The sequence below is a fragment of the Haemaphysalis longicornis genome, unplaced genomic scaffold (assembly GCF_048455015.1).
Source record: "Haemaphysalis longicornis isolate Haplotype H1 unplaced genomic scaffold, Haemaphysalis longicornis Haplotype H1 scaffold_5, whole genome shotgun sequence".
Classification (NCBI taxonomy): domain Eukaryota; kingdom Metazoa; phylum Arthropoda; class Arachnida; order Ixodida; family Ixodidae; genus Haemaphysalis; species Haemaphysalis longicornis.
Window position 1 is genome coordinate 150,966,616 of NW_027526385.1, and position 19,482 is coordinate 150,986,097.

At 45.6% G+C, this 19,482-nt stretch overlaps 1 protein-coding gene across 1 annotated transcript in view; it reads left to right on the top strand.

Annotated features, from left to right (window-relative positions):
- Positions 1-393: 393 nt before the first annotated feature.
- LOC144139935 (putative cytochrome P450 12a5, mitochondrial) overlaps positions 394-19,482 on the top strand; it is a 39,329-nt gene continuing 20,240 nt past the window's right edge. Inside the window, exons 1-5 of the mRNA XM_077672159.1 lie at positions 394-765; positions 1,048-1,146; positions 1,201-1,288; positions 8,787-8,924; positions 16,375-16,612. Of these exons, the coding sequence (XP_077528285.1) occupies positions 394-765; positions 1,048-1,146; positions 1,201-1,288; positions 8,787-8,924; positions 16,375-16,612 (935 nt within the window). The remainder of the gene's footprint in view (positions 766-1,047; positions 1,147-1,200; positions 1,289-8,786; positions 8,925-16,374; positions 16,613-19,482) is intronic.

A 19,482-nucleotide genomic window follows, 5' to 3' on the forward strand; every position in this document is an offset into this window, starting at 1 on the left:
TGTACATTCTTGAGCCTTTATTGTACTCATATTTATAATTACTGCCGATTTATTTACATGTATTTTGATTACCGATTTGTCGGCTTAGCATTTTTGCTTCGTATAGGTTTCCCGTTTTGTGAAACTGCTTTTTTTATAGTAATGTACAGTGTTGATATTACCGCTCATATTCTGTAGAAATGTTGAATCAATGTAGTCGTTGGGTCTATGCGTGCTACACCTCTGCATGTGTCTTATCTAAGGCGTAGGGCAGCTTTTTTTGTTCCGTTCCCTCTAGTATTGTATTTTGTACTGTACAGAGAAACATGAATAGCTTACCTATGTATCTGCACTTCTCGGCGTCCATGCTCCTGCGGAGGTTGATCTGCACAAGGTGAGAAGGCCTACTAGGCCATGTCGACAGCGACCGCTGCAGTGCGCAGGAGCAGCAGGCTTTACCCCGCCACAGCGAGCTGGAACCGCAAGAGGAGGTGCTGGCAATGCCGCGACTGCCACACTAAGGCAGCGTGGAATGCACTGAAGCCTTTCTGCAACACCAACTGCAAGGGCACAATGCCGTGCCTGACCACTCCAGTATCCGCTGGCAGGCAGAGCACCGCATGTGTGCTGCCTTGGCATGGAGACGGGCACCTGTACCTCTTGTCTGGACACTCGAGCAGCCGTGCAGTTGCGGCGCAGCTCAAGTCGCTCCTATGTCGCAGCAGCGACGACGATGCAACACCCAGGGCAGCAGCCAGGGTGGTGGAAGGGAGCAGCGACAGCCCGGTAGCCACGTAGCTCCAGCCCAGCAGCAGCAGCAGAGCGTCCAGTAACCACAGCGCGCGGATACGAGGGGACTGGAGCCTACGACAACAGCAGGAACACCTAGCGCTTGCCCTTCGCCGCGCGGGTCAGCCGACAAGCCTCTACGTCCCCTGTGTGCCCAGGCTGTGCAGGGACGGCCACACTCTTAGCCCCAGCATGTCTAGGAGCCCCGGCCAAGAGCCCTCGGCTCCCACTGTGCAGCAGTGAAACGTCAACGCGCTCTGCCTGCTGCGGTTGCTGCAGGAGAGCTATGTGCGTGCGGGTGATGGCTCCTGGTTCATGCTTCCCGGCTACACGGGTTACCGCAGCCCCATGGCGTGTGACATCGTGCAGTGCTCAGCGGTAATGCGCGGCGACCCCTCCCATTCCCTAGGAACCTCGCGTGCCACATTGTAGGTGCGCAATAACGTGCAGCATGCCATGTTGGATGCCAAGGTGGTGATGATAGCAGTCCATGAGTGTGGGAATCTGACGGTGCCGCTCGGTGAGGGTGGTAACGTGATTGCATGCAGCTTGCGCGCGCGCCCGAGCCGACAGTGGAACTAGAATCTCCTGGATCAGATGGTGTCGTTCTGGAGCTGATGCCCGGCATGGCCTCTGTGGTGACTCCAACGCACACCGCAGTATGCGGGGAGATGGCTGGACGGGCACACGCGGTGAACACCGGGGGGAAACCATGCCGCGCCCCAACCTGATGCTCTGAACACTGGTGAGCGCACGTTTACGTTTAGGTTGTGCAAAAACACTGCCACAGCCATAGACCTGGGCCTCCTGTCATCCGAAGTTCCCGTCGGCAGGCACACGGTACGCCGGGCTCTGACCGGAACCCGCTGCACATTGCACCACCCGGGAAGCAAGAGAGGCGACCCATACTGCACCACACCGCCCACTGGGACCACTGTGGCCACTGGGTGGCGGCCACAGAAGCTGGCTAAATATTCAAAAACTTGAAAATTTTTCACCCCTTATGTGTGTGTGTGTCTTTTCACATCTTTTTCATCCTATTTTTATTCCACCTCCTTTATCCCACCTCACTATCAGTCTTTACATGCCTTCGGCCCTGTCCCCCGATCACAACAGCTGGGGTTCGGGTGTACACCCCTAGGTGCGACAGAAAAAATCATGCACCCAGCCCTCTGAGTACGACGATTATAGAACGCGAAGGTTTATCGTGAGGGATTCTTTTGTTGGCCAATCACACACTGCTTCAAGTGCTACTTTGGAGGTCCACATCACTTTTTTAGAATACCCACAGCAACTCTCGGGTGTGCACTCCGTAGTCCTAACGTTTGTGTTTAGCGTTACGGCTCGAATTTGTACAGGGTGTATAGTAAAGATTTAATAAAATTATTGTTACAAAAAAAATGTCGAAAGGATAAATCCTACAGACGCCGGCTTCGGTTCCGGCCACTGGAGGCGGCTTTCACTGCACCCACCATCACTCATCATCGTCGTCATAGAAAGATTGCCTTTCCTGCAGGGCATAAATACAAAGTTATTTTATACAGCTTGCGTGGTCACTCACTTTCACAGAGTGGAATGGCTCGTCCTATTTTCAGCCACCTAAAATGCCGAAATCCTCCATTTGAAATAAAAAGGAGGATGAACCGAGAGAAGCGTTCTCGGTACACGACCAGTTGTTTGATGCCACATCGCAGCGATAGTCAATTTCCGCACATTTAAAGCAAATGGGGATGAACTTTCTCTCAACGCTATTTGCTGTTTCCAAACAATGACAACTTTTCTGAAGCCGTCGCCAGCGTAACAGTGCTTGTATTTCTACCATGCTCTGCCGTATATTCGCCAGCCTATGAAAAAGGATGAATAGTTTTGAATAGACTTTCAGGTTAGGACTGTTTTACATTCCAATTATAAACGCTTTACAACTGAGCCTAACGGTAGATTGGCACGTTTGGAGTTGTATTCCTAACTTACTTGGGTAAAAAAAAACATACGAACAAAATAAAACAAAAACCTCGGAGGACACCTAACCACTTTTTTATCTCTTGTGAAAGCGAACATGTAAATGTGAATGCCAGTTGTGAATGAGTTGGGCACTACTGCACTGAACAGCATATTTATTTAGCTATTTATTTTTTATTTATTTATTTATTTATTTATTTATTTATTTATTTATTTATTTATTTTTTATTTATTTATTTATTTATTTATTTATTTATTTATTTATTTATTTATTTATTTATTTATTTATTTATTTATTTATTTATTTATTTATTTATTTATTTATTTATTCATTTATTTATTTATTTCACATACCCTCATGTGCCAAGGCATTCCAGAGGGAACTGGGCAAAACAATCCATAGTTAGTTGAAAAGTTACGGCAAAAGAAACCAACATTTGTGGCTGCGAAATATAAAACAAAGCAAATTATGAAAATTTTAACAACGCACTGTACGCAGATATACACAACAATGTGAAAAAACACAGCAATCATGAATGAAATGGAGCAACAGACAGCGAATCACACGTAAAAGTAAGCGGTAACCGCGTTTCACACAATCACGCAGGATTATCACATTGCATAAAAGCTGACAAGGTCTGACGAAAAAGAGAATGACTGGAAATGGTTACGATCTCTGATGGAAGGTAATTTCATTCTCTAGAGGTATTAGATGTGAATAAATGATAAAATCTATTGGTCCGAGAAAATGTATATCCAAATTTGTTATGATGGTCTACGCGCAAAGAACGATAAGTGGGCAATGAAATTAGTCGCTCTCTCAAGGAAGGAAGGAAGGTGGTAATACACTTGAAGTGCCGAGGTGCGCTGCCTGACACAAAAAGCTAGAACAGGGGAATTACACATCATTCACCTCGTCTGTTCCTGTGTAAATCCCCGCTTCTACGTTTTCGTGTCAGCCAGCGCACCTCTGCATTTCAAAATGTGAAAAAAGCACACACGAAACAGATTTTTGCGTAAGGACCACAGGGGAAGGGTGAAAAAAGATTTCATTGTTGTAGCACTGGCGGTACGGTGTAACTCGACAGTATAAAGCGGGCAGCGTTATTTTGCACAAGCTCGATATTCTGTTCACGAGTGGCATACGAAGATTCCAAAATAGCAGCAGCAGACTCGAGTTTTGTGCGGACAAGAGGTTTATATAGCAGTAGTTTTAGTGACCATGGGGCATTGCTAAAATTACGACGCAAAAATTCCATCATCTTATTGCCTTTATTTGTAATTGTGCCGGTTTGCTGCTGCCAAAATAATGTTGCGGTTATAAATACACCTAGGTATTATAACTGTTAACATTTTCCATATTAGAGCCATTTAGTGTATACACTGGGGGGATGAATCCCGTCGCGAAACGCGAATTGACTTGCATTTTGACACATTCATTAACATCCTCCATTTTGCATACAACTCTGAAATGACGTCGCGGCCGTACTGAAGTAATTGTTCGTGTTGCCGATCGGTAATCACGCGGTACACAACACAGTCCTCTGCGTATAAGTAAATACCGGAGGAAACGGAAGCCCGTAAATCCTTGATAAAGATAAGGGATAACAACGGCTTGAGAACGGATCCCTGAGGGACACCTGAACTGACGTCTGTTAAGGGAGAATTATGGCCATTTACAGTAACAGATTGATAGCGCCAAGTTAACAAATTAATCCCCGTGAGTTAAATTGAGCGTGGACAGCTTGAGCATTAATAGTTTGTGGCTCACCTTATCGAAAGCTTTTGAGACGTCCACAAGAAATACAGTCAGCAATGGTAGAGTTGTCTAAAATACAGTGTAATTAATGAGTAAATATCAGCAGCTGAATTTCACACAGATATGAGCGTCCGAAGCCATGTTGGGATGCCGTGAAAAAAGAATTGGATTCTGTAAATGAAAAGATGTTGCTGTGCAGAATATGCTCCATTATCTTACATGGTATGCTTGTAAGCGATATAGGGTGGTAGTTAGAAGGACTGAGTGTGCTGCCAGATTTGTGAAGGGGAAGAAACTTTCCGATTGTCCATTCCAATGGCTAAATGCCGTGGTCTAAAGAATGTTGATGAGTAGGTTTTGCTCTGTTTAGGGAACTGAGTTTATCTTGTCGGTACCACAAGAGTATGATAATTTAAAGGAATCAATGATCTTCCTGATTTCTGATGGCTCGAAAATACCCGGGGACATTGTGGAGAAGCAGCATCGCTAGAAATCACCGTAAGGGGGTCTGATGGAGGCAACATTTTACACCCGCGGAAAAGCATCATTAAACCCCGTAGAGCATTCGGAAGGCGCTATGAATTTCGCCGCAAAAATCAGTTCGAGTGATAATACTCTTTTGGTCTATTTTATTTATGCTATTCCATACTTTCTTCGAGTTGGTGGCCAACACACTTGGCAAAGTGCTACAAATACAATGTTCTCTTGCATCGCTGATAGCTGCGTAATATTCTGCGTCTACCTTACGATATAATTCCCATCGATCACTTGTGTTCCTCATTTTTTCCACACAAAATTGACGTTTCTTTTGTTATTAAGTCTGGACAGAGATTTGGTAGACCACGCTGCACTGGAATTACATTTAATTACATTGGTTGGTACGTGTGCAAATATTAGTTCATTCACGTTGGCACAAAATAAATCCCAGTTTTCTTGCACGCTCCGCTGATCAAATTCTGCAAGATACGTATCAAGATACATGGCCAGTTCAGCATAGACAGCAGCAATATTTGCCGTACTATAGTCGACAATTACTTTCATTGTGTTTATTCTGCGTGTGGGCAAACTGCAATAGGCAGTGATCACTGTGGCCAGTTAGGTAGGTTATTTTTGACAACACATCTCGGTGGGTCGTCAAAATTACACTAGGTGTGCTAGAAGAATCCCGGAAGAACCTAGTCGGTTTTGTGATCACTTGAGTTAGTTGAAAACACGAAAAAAGATTTAAAAATTCTGAGATTCTGTAGAAAAAAGGTTTAAGAATTGGACACGGCCCGGACCATATTATATTTGCCAAACTGAAATCACCCAATACAACTAACAGTAAAGAAGGGAACCGACAGGCGAGAATATTGAGAAGTTCGTGCAGTTTGCCAACAAAGCCTTCTGACGCGTTTGAAGGGAGGTAACACACACCAATTATAACTCTTGTGTTAGAGAAATTAGTACAGGCCCATACTGTCTCACATTTGTTTGCACATATATGGGGATAGACGGGATGCCATGCGCTATAGCATAAGTGTGGCACCGCCCTGTCGTCTTTCCCTGTCACAGCTATAAAATTTGTAACCCTAGCTTTTGTGTAATATTTCGCTGCTGCGCACTTTAGTCGACAGCCCTGTTTCGGTCAAAACAATACTGTCCGCGAAGAATGAGCTGACGATAGAGCTCAGTTGGTGCCATTTGTTCATAACCCTTCTCAGATTGGCAAATACAACTTCTAGCTATATTGGGCCAATAGTCAGTGGTGATCAAAATTATGCGAGGGAGTTTGAGCGCAGAATTGATGGCCCTGTATATCCGGTAGATATACAGAAATTTTCGACAGTGCGCTGCGTTTGTCATGCAAACGACTCGTATACAACTACAGCGTGCTTCGGGTATAATGGCATAGCTGGCCGAAGCTTGGTGTCTCTGTGTAAAACTGAGCACCCCAAAGCAAGACTTAGATCGGCTCAGCGAGCCAAGGAGAGGAAAATACAAGGGGAATGAGCAGTGCGGTGTAGGGAACAAACTCGATTTGAAGACATTCTAGTTCAATTTGAGCAAGACAAAGTGGAATTCGTCAAGTGATGTAAATCAGAGAAATGACTACAGGTCGACCACCTCTTTAAAAGAGTGGCTATTAAGGGACGGTAGACAAATTAAGAGATGATGGACGAATTAACTGAAAGAATTCGGGGGCACAGGATGAATTCCAGGAACTAGTGTTAGAACTGGCTTTGTATCGTTTGTAAAGGCATCCGTCCTGCCCTGGGAAGACCCAGGCTGGTGATAATGACTGCATCTATGGAATACACCTTTGCAATAAATATATAACAACTTGACATGTGATAGCGAATGCATGAATACGTTACAACGGCTGCGGTTGGTTTGAAAGGGAACTGCCATCGCCAAACGCAGTCCTACCATCGCGCCAGGTAGAAACCACCTGTTTCTGTTAAAGTTGCGCGCGAAACGGATATAGTCACTCCAATGATATGGATTAACTGGTGAACCCTGTCTTGATATGGAGAAATCGGATAATGTAAGGGCTCCTGCCATAATAAGAGACAAAAAAACCTAACTCTTCTTCTACCTGGAACAGGGTGCACGTATACATTGTCCAACCCTGCGAAACAATATACCAACTCCTTGTAAAATTCCTGTCAAACCAAATGCCAAACCCTTGATCAACCACGATCACACCCTAGATCGATCCCACCCCAACCCTTGTTTTGTGGGTGGTATGCCGCGGACGAGTGCGTTGGCACGTGTTTATCTATTTACACCTTTGCGTGGCACCGTCTACAGTCTTAATGGGGAGGCATGCCACGGCGGCCTGAAGGCGGGTGTTTCGAATTTTCAGTTATGTTTTTTGTGAAATATGCCATGTTTTACGCGTAATATTTCTTAGTTTCTCTCTGAATTAGCGCCGTCTTAGTGAGGCACGGTGCTATCTGGTTTTTCTATACTTTAATCGATTTTGCCATTTTCATTGATCTCATTTTTCTGTCAAAAACGGTGCGCGCTATCTAGATAACCATATTCGCTTCTCCGGTATGAGGGAGAGTCTTGATTGGCTGGGAGTATGGCGTGTTTCGGCCGCCATCTGCGGGTTAGAAGGAAGAGGAAGAGAGCTAGGAGGGAGTTCTGGCTCACGATGCCAACAGCAACACCGACAGTTCTACAAGCCAGCCAATACAAGCTTCGCTCGAAAAACTTGTTAAAGCACTAATCTATGCGTGAAGCCGCGACGACGAGCTCTTTTAGCGGTTGCCGAATGGGTAAATGGCCGGAAATTACGAACTGATTAAAATACTGAGCCGCAATTTCATGGCGTTATGCTTGGCGGCGAACAAGTCTTTCCTCTCATTATCCTCTAAACCCTTGCCAACCGAATTGATACGCTAAAAACAGAGACAAACGAACGAATGTACGGACTGACTAACAGACAGAGAGACAAGCAAGCAAATGAATGAATACTAAATAAACAAACAAAAAACCTGAGTTACAAAGGCAGGGAGCAACCCAACAAATTTAACACAGTCATTATAATAATTATTCCAGTCAAATATTCAGTGTTTCTACATAACCAATACGTTTTCTGTTCGGTGCAGCCCATTTAAACGCCTTTTGGGTTGGGGAGGATTAAAGGGACCAACTATCTTCACCTCACAGTCCCACATGTCGGCCTGGCATGTCACTTTACTTATGAAATCACCCGGTTATACTTCATTTAAAGTTAGCCAAAGGAGGGTTCTTCAGTGTCCGCTGACTCCAAACAACACACCGGCTCTCGTCCAGCGTTCTTCTTCGCTCTATTTAGCCTGCGCGACAGCTAGTGGCCATACGTATTTCAGTAAAAAGGCAAACCGTGTGTTTTTTTCTTAGTTTTCGGCAGCTAAAGAAACTAGGAATGATGCCGCCATGCCGCAGAGCATCTTTACGAAAACCGCGGGAAATTGGAGCCTTGAATTACTGATTCAATCAGACAGAAAGTCACGCGCAGGGGGGCACGGGAAGCACAGGGAGACAGAAGCAAACCAAAAAACATACTTTTGTTACTGCGATCATTTTGTTCGTGCACATCCGTTTATTGGAATGATCCGATATAACGACTAGAAAATTACGACGCTTTTATTTCTTATTTATAGATTACTGCTGTAAATCGCAACTGGACTTCATGTTTTTTTTTTTATCTCCTCGGATTGACGCTAGTTTGTGCCGAGTGGCCCCCAGTCGGTAACGGTGCTTAGGTGAACTCAAGGCGTCATGATTACAGCAACAGTAACAGGGCGTATCCCCCTAAAGCCGGCAGTCTTCCATGGAGCGCGAACCAGCGTCAGCGCTTCCAGCCATGCCGATAGACTGTCTCGCGCAAAACCCTTTACTGAAGTTCCCAAGATCCCAGCTTTGCCGATGATTGGGAGCTCTTGGATATATCTTCCTCTTATAGGTAAGCGAACCTGTCTCTTTTTACTGTAGGTCACCGGACTTTCGCCTTCAACTCCCGTATGCAGAAGTAAGGGCCCGAGAGATTTCGTATGTTTGGCTGAAAAGCTGTTTGTTGAATTTATTGTCGAATATGCTAACAAAATATCACAATTGGCTGTTTAGCACGGATAAGCCACAAAACTAGCTGAGGTACAGCTTGTTTTTGGTGATGTGGGTCTGCATTAAAACGAATTTCAATCCACAACCACTGTGAATGACGTCGGCTGCTGCTCGTTAATTCAAGAAATAATCGGCGCACAGGGGTTATCCTAACCAAAAAAAAACAGCTTTGCAGGTGCGTACAACGTGAGTATCATACAGTAAAAACTCGTTTATTCGGGTCTCAAGAGCATGCAAAAATGTCCGAATGACGACTTCTCGAAAGAATAACAGCAATGCACACTTTCAGTTCTTTTATTCAATACGTTTACTTGGAGAAGAAGTCGGTGATGTCTATTTGTTTTGTTTTTTTGTTTGTTTTTTTGCGGAAAGGTGAGCGGAAAGGGTTAGTTTGCGGGCATGCGACAATTCATCTCGCGCAAGGGTTATGCCTGGAACATTGAAGCAAAACTTCTCTAGAACGACAAGATAGTCCCCGGCTTCTTTGCGGTGCGACGCACCGGGCGTAGCACCGCACGCTGGTCTTCTTCGTCGGATGCCTCATCCGCCACACCGAGTACAGCACTGATGATGGCGCAAGTGTTTCTAGAGGAGGCGTTGCCTTGATTACACTAGCTTTCATAGAGTACGTGTTCGAAAGAAAAGCGGTTTTCCTTGCCCTCCGCGATCAACTTCGACAGCACACCGTTGCTGTTGACAGATGCCTAGCGATAGGGGCGGATGGCCCTCCGCGAGAGTAAAACCGGAAGCTAGTCGTTGGCGCTCTAAAATCGCATAAATGTAGTTGAGACGGTAACGATCCGTACTTCGAAAACAGGCTTCAGTTGCGCTGTCTCCGACTTGGCTCCAGTCAGAAATAACAGTTGCGTGCGTGAAATTTTCCGTGCAATCTGTAAATATTTGTTGCCGTAGCATAATGCACAGTTTTGAAGGGACGGTGTGGGAATGACAAATTAACTGAATATTCAAATTAATTGAGGCCGAATTAGGAAGCGTGCGCATGTGGGTACAAGTAAAAACCATCGCAATGCCGGAATCTGTGAATAGTATACCTGACATGTAAAAATTTTCAGGTAATTGAATATACCTCGTCAATGCAGGTGAAACATATACAATTAGGTCGCGTGAGGCTGAATTCTGAAAACAGTGTCATTTTATTTCTTTACAGTGGAAGATAGAAGGGCAAGAGGGCTCCCGACACGAAAGTATTAAAAAGAGTGCTGTGTATGATGGAAAAATTTAGTCCTCGATTCAGAAACAAATCATCGCTAATATGATTACCTTGTTACGTTGAAATCTGTTATCCGAAAATTCAAATTACATGAGCGTTTTAAGGAACAAAGGTAGAGCAGTTAATACACGTGAAGAATAGCTAGGTAGCGTTAGAACCCAAACAAGACAAATCGGAAGGAGGCGAGACCAGCACTGGGTTAGCCTGTCACGCCTAGTCTACTGGCCAATCACAGATTTCGCTGCTGCTTACCATTGAGCATCAGAGAAGGAAACGTAAAGAAACGTAAAGGTAAAGAAACAAGCGCACGCTACGGTTGCTATATCATGTGGTATTATGTACGGTCTCTAATCTATGAAAATGCGAGAAATCACAGTTTTGCGCAATCAGCATGGCCAGAGCGCCTCTGTCTGCGGCGCCTCACCGAGCCCGTAAACCAGAAGTCGCGCAAAAAACGTTTCCTGTGTTTGCTTTTTTTCTAACGACGAACGGTGCGGTGAGCGCTTTGTAAACAGGCATTTCATAGTATGATTATATCTCCCGGGCAATGTGAATGAACTGAGAGGCGCCATGCGTCGGCAAACAAAAAATACACCATCGTATTCCGTTGAAAGGCCGCTTAGACACGGAGAAGGGGTTGCATAATGGAAACTCGCGTCACTTCCTCCTGGTCCGATTATAGAAATCACATGTGTCAGGAGGAAGACCAGCACATGTGTGACATGACAGCGGCGAGCATTGGCCGCACGCGTGTGCACGGAGCGCCCGTGTTCAGTCGTTAATGGAGAAGGTCGTCTGCCGGGTCATTTACTCACACATGAGCGAACTCCACGTTTCAGTACTGACGTTTTTTCCCCGTTTTGAAGCTACAACCTCAGGGCGTACTACAACAAGTACGGGCAAAAGGAATAACGAGACAGCATGAGCGCTGTATTGTTTCGCTCTTCCTTTCGTACTTGTTGTTCTGCTTCTGTAAACGGTTGTCATGTGCAACAAACATGCCCACCTAGTTGTTAGTCACTACACTTCTCACAAAAATATATTCCGAGGTTGAATTTTTCTGCTCGCATAGCTGCAGTCAAGAACTGGTTCTGTAAGTCGTATTAGCCGGAACTTTCTTGAAATCGTCTCAAAAACGTTTTCGTGTCAAAACATTTCCTTTTCTGAAGGAATGCCGTACACACGTAAACAGGAAATTGCTACTTAAATCAATGTATGCATTTATAAATACATACGCACGTGCGTACCTACATACATACATACATACATACATACATACATACATACATACATACATACATACATACATACATACATACATACATACATACATACATACATACATACATACATGCATACATGCATACATACATACATACATACATACATACATACATACATGCATACCTAGACACATACATACATACATACATACATACATACACACACAAGAGAAGAAAAACTTCGAACAAGGTAAAAGCACGATTCTGGCCTACGTTTCAGCAAATACAACTTGCTTTCCTCAGGGCTGAGGAAACTTGCATTCCTCAGGCTGAGGAACATATTTTAAGGTGACGCTCCCAACTTCATGTATCCACCTCCCGTCTCCGCCCAGTACAGAAGAACAGAACCAATCCAACACCCCCAACGGTAGCGAAATGCCATGTCCACCTAAGAACAGCACATGTGACGCCAGCACACAAACCGTGGACGTGGCCGCACCACCAGCTGTACAGCACGTGAGCGAACAACAACCCGACCCACCAAACACAACACGCTCATGGTTCACGCAGACCCCAACACGCAGTATAACGCAAACAGGCACCCAAACAGGCATCGATGTGGACCTCACCCCTAGCAGCCCCCCTAAACTACTGACTCCAAGCAAAAAAGTGTCTCCCCGGAGGTCTGCTCGGAACAAACACAAATGACTACCACAGAGTAGGCCGTATGCTCCAACCCCTAAATCCCGCTCTTTCCTCAAAGCTAGAAAACTAGCCGGCAAACAAACCAACTACAGATTTCATCTAAAAACGTACTCCTCGTATCTCCAAAGTAAAAAGATCCCCAAAGGCCTCCGCCTAAAAGTTAGATGTGCCCTTGGTGAGCTCCCTCCTGAACTAGCTGCCAGGTGGCAAGATATTCTGAATAATGCTTCTCTTTCCCTCCTAGAAATTCTTAGAGAGCACTGTACTAGCCAACTCAGCCTCTTTAACGACCAGATTGAAGCTCTTCCACTAACCGAGCAGGAGAAACTAGATCTCAATATTTTCATAAATCGTAAGGAAAATGATCTTAGCAATACGCAAGCGGTTAAGTTTCAGCGTGACCAACTTCCCTCGCAAAATGCAGCATGTACTGTAGGGCCCTGAGGAAAGCAAGTTCTCTTTGCTGAAACGTAGGCCACAATCGTGCTTTTACCTTGTTCGAAGTTTTTCTTCTCTTGTGTTCTCTACAATCTTCAAAGTTCTACATACATACATACATACATACATACATACATACATACATACATACATACATACATACATACATACATACATACATACATACATACATACATACATACATACATACATACATACATACATACATACATACATACATACATACATACATACATACATACATACATACATACATACATACATACATACATACGCACACACATACATGTGTTCATGCGAATAGGCTCAGAGGCAATAGTTGCGGCAATTTTGTTCTGGCGCTGGAGGAGTGGAGTAACACACGCTGATGATGCACTGGTGCACCACTTGCACAAAGTTTGTGAAGCAAGCCCTCACCAGTGCCGTCTTTACAAGTCTTGAGTGCACTGAGTCAAAAGGCAGCAACGGCACGTGGGTCATGCGACCAGCACACATGTCTCGGCACCAAAGTCAGCTTCAACAGCAAGTACCCGATGGACGACTCTTGTGGCACCTCACACGTTTTAACCAGTAGGGCCGAACACTCCCGAAACACCTGAAGCTCCTCTGTCTGATCTATTTCAAGTCCTAGCCCCTTATACTGAGCACTATACGGTAGTCGACTACATACCCAAAAACATTTGCTACCATGCAGACAAGCAACAAATCGCTGAGTGAAGGCACAACCAAGTCATGCCAGTCCGCTGCAAGTACACACGCCGGTCCACTGCAAGTACAGGCTCAATTCGCTGTTCGGAAACGTGGACCCTAAATGAAAGACAATCACGTCATACGGAGCAATGCTGTCCTTTATACAACAGGCCAATCAGTCATAGTACAGGGAATAATAAGAAAGTCATTCACCCTTCTATGTAATGGCGACCATGGTTGAACGCGAAGCTTTTACCGGAGGGTTCCTTGGTGATCGTCTGACTTTGGACATCGACTCATTAAGCGTTAAGTTTGACTCGCACGCAGTTTGGACTTTTCAGCGAATCGGCTTTGACTTTTAATCTTCACCATTTGATTTCTCACGAAAAACGCTCCGAGTTCAACAATCGTAGTCGTTAGACGGAAGGATGCATGTTTTTCCTGCCTAATTTCACACGTCTATGTACCCCTCTACAAATTTCAAATACAAACTGCTTCGACTGTGCCAAAATCGGCAATAGGACATACGTCGGCTTCATATCGCGAAGGACCTAAATTTTATTGCGACCACGGGAAGATTTTTTTAGCGCAAGCTACACTACGTTTCCTGGGGCAGTCTTGGCCGGGTTACCAGTTTTGCCATTGAGCGCTATAGGTCAAACCACACCCCTTTCCACAGGCGCCCGACACAATGCAGGGCCCGATGGCAGGGAGAGATAGGCGAGGAGGGCAAGGAGACGTGCGAGGGACGTGGCGGATACAGGCGAGGAGGCCGCCCCAGCAGCGACAAGCGCGCGCCGCGAAGAGAAGGCGACGAGGGCACGTGCGGCGCAGAGCCGTGTGCGATAGAAAGGGACCAATATCCACCTGCAGTCTCTTGTACAGCGGCGAGGCCTAAACAATGCCGTGATGCGAAAAAGAGAATAACGCTACTGTTGCGTACAGCTTCGCAACATTCAAGTCTTGCGCATTGGTGTGAGCTTCCTTCATTTCGTTCATCAGGCGCTTCCACGATCAACAACGTCGGAGAAAGTTGGCGTTCCTTCAGTGGGTTTTCGGTTCTAACGGACACATCAGTAAGACATAGAAAGCTTCGCTTGAAAACCCTTCACAATTGAAAAACAATCAAAGTACCATATATTACTTTTTCAATAAAAAGACGCTGTCAGGCGCCAAAAAGCGTTTTGCTCCCCCCATCGCTCGTGCGTTGCTTTGGTACTTACTACTACTCAGTTCTAGATGGCTGCTATCTTGCCCTCAAAACAGTGTGTCTGCGCTTGACATGCTTCCCATTTTTGCGATCTTTTTATCTTTGACTGACACCCTCCATCGCTCTTGCGTTGCTTTGGCGCTTACAAGTACTCGGTTTTAGTTGGCTGCTATCTTCCCCTCAAAAGAGTGTGTCTACGTTTGACACGCTTCCAATTTTTGCTATCTTTTTATCTTTGACTGACAACGCTTACACTTGATTTTGTTCCCAATGCCTTGAAATCAACCATCGCTATTGATTTCTTTTAAGCAAGATGCGTGCCTTTAAAGGCTTCGCGTTCGGCTGAAGAAATTTAGCTGTCAATCAGCGATGTGCCAATTCGTAATCCCTTTCTTGTGTTTTTGTTTTTGCGTGGTTCATTCTTTTTAAAATGTACCGACTTCCCAAATCTCCTCCTTTTTTCCTGAATAACCATGGATACAGGCTTTAAACAAATTTGGAGAGATATTATCTTCTTGCCCCAGTCCTTTCCAGACTAGGAACCTCTCAGTCTTCTTGTGAAGGGATACTGGACCGTGCGTCCCTTGTTTATTACCTCCAAGAGCCCTGTTGACGTCCAATTTATTCCCTTGTCTACCTATGCTTTCGATCTACAGAATCGAAGGTTTTCCCTAACCCGCGAAGGCAATCCAAAAGGGTTTATTATACTCCAGACATTTGTTCACTATCTGATTGACAACATGAAATTGATTAATGGTTGAGTAGCGTTTCTAAAACCCAAACTATTCGACGAGAATTTATTGATTCTCTTGGAAATTTACGGTGTCGCATATGCGGTTCTATGTTACCTTTGTAAGTGAATAACTTCTGTACAAGAGAGAAAAAACTCATGGTTATGTAATTCTTTAGCTCTTTGACATTTTCGTTCGTCTTGTTCTCAATTATGCCGCCATTTCTTAAAACTAACGGCACTTCTCCTGAGATAATCAAAGATTAGTTTGCGTGATGATTCAGTGTAATGTCCTCTGTAGTCGTTAGTATATGTATCCACGATTATTCCGTCGTCTCCTGCAGATTTTTGTCTACATTTTTGGGACATTTTTTACTTCGTCTTTAGGGACTTTAGGACTCCGTCAGCCTAGTTATTCGTTACGGGCTCCTGGCGTAAGGCTGTTAGCGTGCAACTAGGCATAACATAATTCCGGTACTTGCATTGTCCCCGTCAGGTAATGCGTAATCTTAACGTTTTCGCCTGTTCGTGCGGTCATTTTACTTATGACAACAGAAAACTGTGTTTAGAAGCCTTCAAGCTTCCTTCATTCTTTAACTTTCCTTCGATAATTTCCGTTTTGAAGTAAAAATATAACAAAGCCGGCTCCGTTTAACTTTGACAGCCCTGCAAATGCGACTTCCACTGACTTTGCGACACTTGAATATTCCTGCGTTTCGTGAAAATATATTTCATTTGCTGAGATAGTTTACCAGTTTGATTCATCTTCTCCAACAGCTTTCACCGATACACTGTGATTACAGTCGTGAGGTTGTCATTCAGTATGCCTACGCCACCTTCACTCTCCCCGGTAGACACAATGAATTTATTTAAATTTATATTTTTAGTATCTATTACGACAGTTTCCTGCCTCACCTTTGCCTCACCTCTCCAACGCAGCGGTAGGAAATAACTCTGGCCATCACCAGTTTGAAAATATTTGCTTACCCCGATTGGATCGCTATTCATATACGAGTACAAAGAGAACCCTTCATCTTTCCGCAGGGCGGTACAACATTCGCAACCTCAGCGAGGCCTCCCTCGACATGTACCGCCGGTACGGTCCCATCGTGGCCGAGAAATTACCGGGAAGAACAGTGCTCCTTCACCTGTTCAGCGCCGACGACATCCGGACGCTGTACCAGGAAGAGGGGAGGACGCCGTACCGCGTTGGAGCACTGCCCTTCAAGCTCTATCACACCGGCAGGCCGGCCTACTTCGCTAATGCCGGAATCCTGAACGCGTAAGCACAAACTAACCTTGGAGGTTAGTAAAGAAATATTGGAAGATCGTGTATTTTCAACAATGCGTGAATCGTATGTCTCCCCGTAGCGAACATCAAGATCAGCCCAATCCGCATGCATTCCTTAGCATCTAGTACTCCGAAACACGGCGTTTCTCGCAAACGCTTGGCACGCAGTGTCAACCGTGCTTTGCGCTCCGACCACCTAGGTGGTCAAGCTAACGCGATTGAGCAGTGGCATGGGCTGCCTGTCACTCCTTTGGTTGTCCACCAGGATCGGAATTTTGTGGCCGTCATTCTCATTCAATCCTCTTTGGCTGCTTACTTGGCCTTGCACTCGCGTCGCACTACATTTTTTAAGACGTGCGATTGGTGACGGTGCGCATTGAGAAGACGGACGACGCGCTCGTCAAAGTGGAGGCAGCGGTGCGAACTGAGCGCTACCGCACCCGCTGTCGCCGCCGGCTCGCTTCATGTCCCCCTCTCCGCACATGCTCTGTCGGTCTTTGTTCTTTTGCCGCTCTGCGTCTGCGGAACGATGGCGCGAAATTTTGCCGACTTGCCTTATTGATTGACGGTGCTATAGAAAGAGCTCAAGGGGATTACGGCTCTGGAGCATGACGCCAGAGATACAGAGGCTTTGCAAATATGAAATAGGATGCTGTCACAACCCATACCCGCTTGCGCAGACAAGACGCGCCGTAACTGTTATTTATATTTGCCACGCCGGTTGGTCCGCGCGGTGTCCACCTGCGTAGAGGCAGTGTAAACATGAGTTTAGGCGGAGCCAGCTTTGAATAAAACAAAACGTTTATTGATCGTCTTCAGAACCGCCATGAAATCAAATGAAAACCACCAACAATATTGGCATTTAACAAGACTTTTCCTGCGTTCAGTCCGCCATCATTGGGAGCACACCAAAGAAGTAACACGTCCGCGCGAGGCTACAGACAGCAGTTACCCTCTCTCACAGACCAAAACACATACAACCTAGCTACCGAAGGCTTAGCCCGAAAATTCTGCAACTTGAAATTAGCTGTGTCTGTCACAGCTTATATATAAAAAAGAGGAATTGTAGTGCGCACTGCGTATGAATACTCTTAGACAAAGCGCACATACTTTCCGAACAGCATTCTCAAACAAATATCGGCAAGAGCATCCGCACACAGGACGGTCTTGCTGGGAAGCTCACTTACTCATGTAGGACCGGGGAGGGGGCTGTGATGATGAGGGGGTTGTGATGACATCCGGGTCACCAGTTGTAAAGCGCTATGTCGGGGCGAGAGAGGAGCAGAAGGACGAGGTAAACTTTATTGAGCCAAGCTCTGTTACGGGGACGCGGTGGCCGCCGGCCTTAGCCTTGCGGCGACAATGGCAGCCCGATTCGTCAGGGGGAAGGCCCCTGAGGCAGGACCATCCTTCGTCGCAAAGCAAAGCAGATTACATTTTGTGCGCACTCAGCCAGACCCCGTGTTCTCGTGCACTCGCGCGGCCGCGCAGCCTGTCACGCCACGTCGCTCGTACTGCCGTGCGAGGTGCGGCGCTCGATCCAGCGATGTCGCTGGAGCTGTTGCGCTGCCTGTTTCCCGCGTCAGCGATCATGTAGTATTCAGAGCCGTGAAGGCAGACGAATGGCCACCGAGCACGCCTAGGGGATTTTTGAACGTCTCTTAAGATCCCCCACCTCCCCGGTGACCCCTGCAACCAGAACGTAGAGTGACTGAAGACCAACTGCCTGATTTGGGCACGCCCGCATTCTATTTCATGCTGCTGCCCAGAAGCGATACCAAAACTGTCCACAAACTCATCCTCGTCTACCGCCTCGTTCCCAGCCACTGAAAGTCGCTGCAAGCGGGTGTGTGCTTCGATCTGCCAGGCATGTTCCATATGATGAACATATTTGAGATACTTTTCCAGGGAGCTATTTAAGACACGTGAAATAAACTTTGTCAGGCGATGCACCATCGACCAATCAATCAATTAACCAATTGACTGATCACTCAGTCAAAATTATAAACATGGGTATTGACAAATGTTTTATATACGTCCTTAGAGAGCAGCCGATTGCTTTCCACCGGGGCAGGAGTAACAAAATGGAAACCCTACATACACCAATTTCAATACGGACTGTTTCTATGCTCAATAGAATGACCACGGCAGAAATTGTCGAGGTATCAGAGAAAACAAAATTGTCCAAATATCGATCAGGCGTACTGACAATAGACACTTGTCGAAAGAGAATAGAGAACTATTTAAAGGAGTGCTGTCACAACATTTTCGTGTAACGTTTTTGTGTTGCACCCCCGTGCTATCATAAAATGGCAAATTAGATGGTCGACCGCCGCGTCAATAGCTATTTACAGCATTGTTTGTTCGTTTAGGTTGCAATGTCAACAAAACGAACCCCGAATCGGCCGCTATGACAAGAGAGTACTCTTGACGACACTGTTATTGTCGCACCATGGCTTGTCTGGACGGCGCGCTAGAGCGAGCGGGTGCTTCCAGACCGGCAGTGGCCGCATCCGCCCGGCAGTATGACATAAGTCCCAAAACTGTGACGGTATACGCAAGGCAGAGCATAGGCCAGCAGCAACCAGAATTGACAGTTTAAGGCGAGGCTCATGGCAAAGCACTCAACGTATTACACAGATGCCGATGTCGAAACAGAATATGTTCTGAGGTTTCTCTTTCGTGCAAAGATTAATTATGCAATAAAAATATGTTCAAGGGTTGGTGCGGGGAACTTACTGGGAGATATCTCCATATACAATAAAAGCTTTTTACGTAGTTCTCTCAGCTTACAATTTTGTGTCAGCCCTCCTTTAGGATCCAATAAAAAGACAACGAATATACCTTGGACCTCATACGAT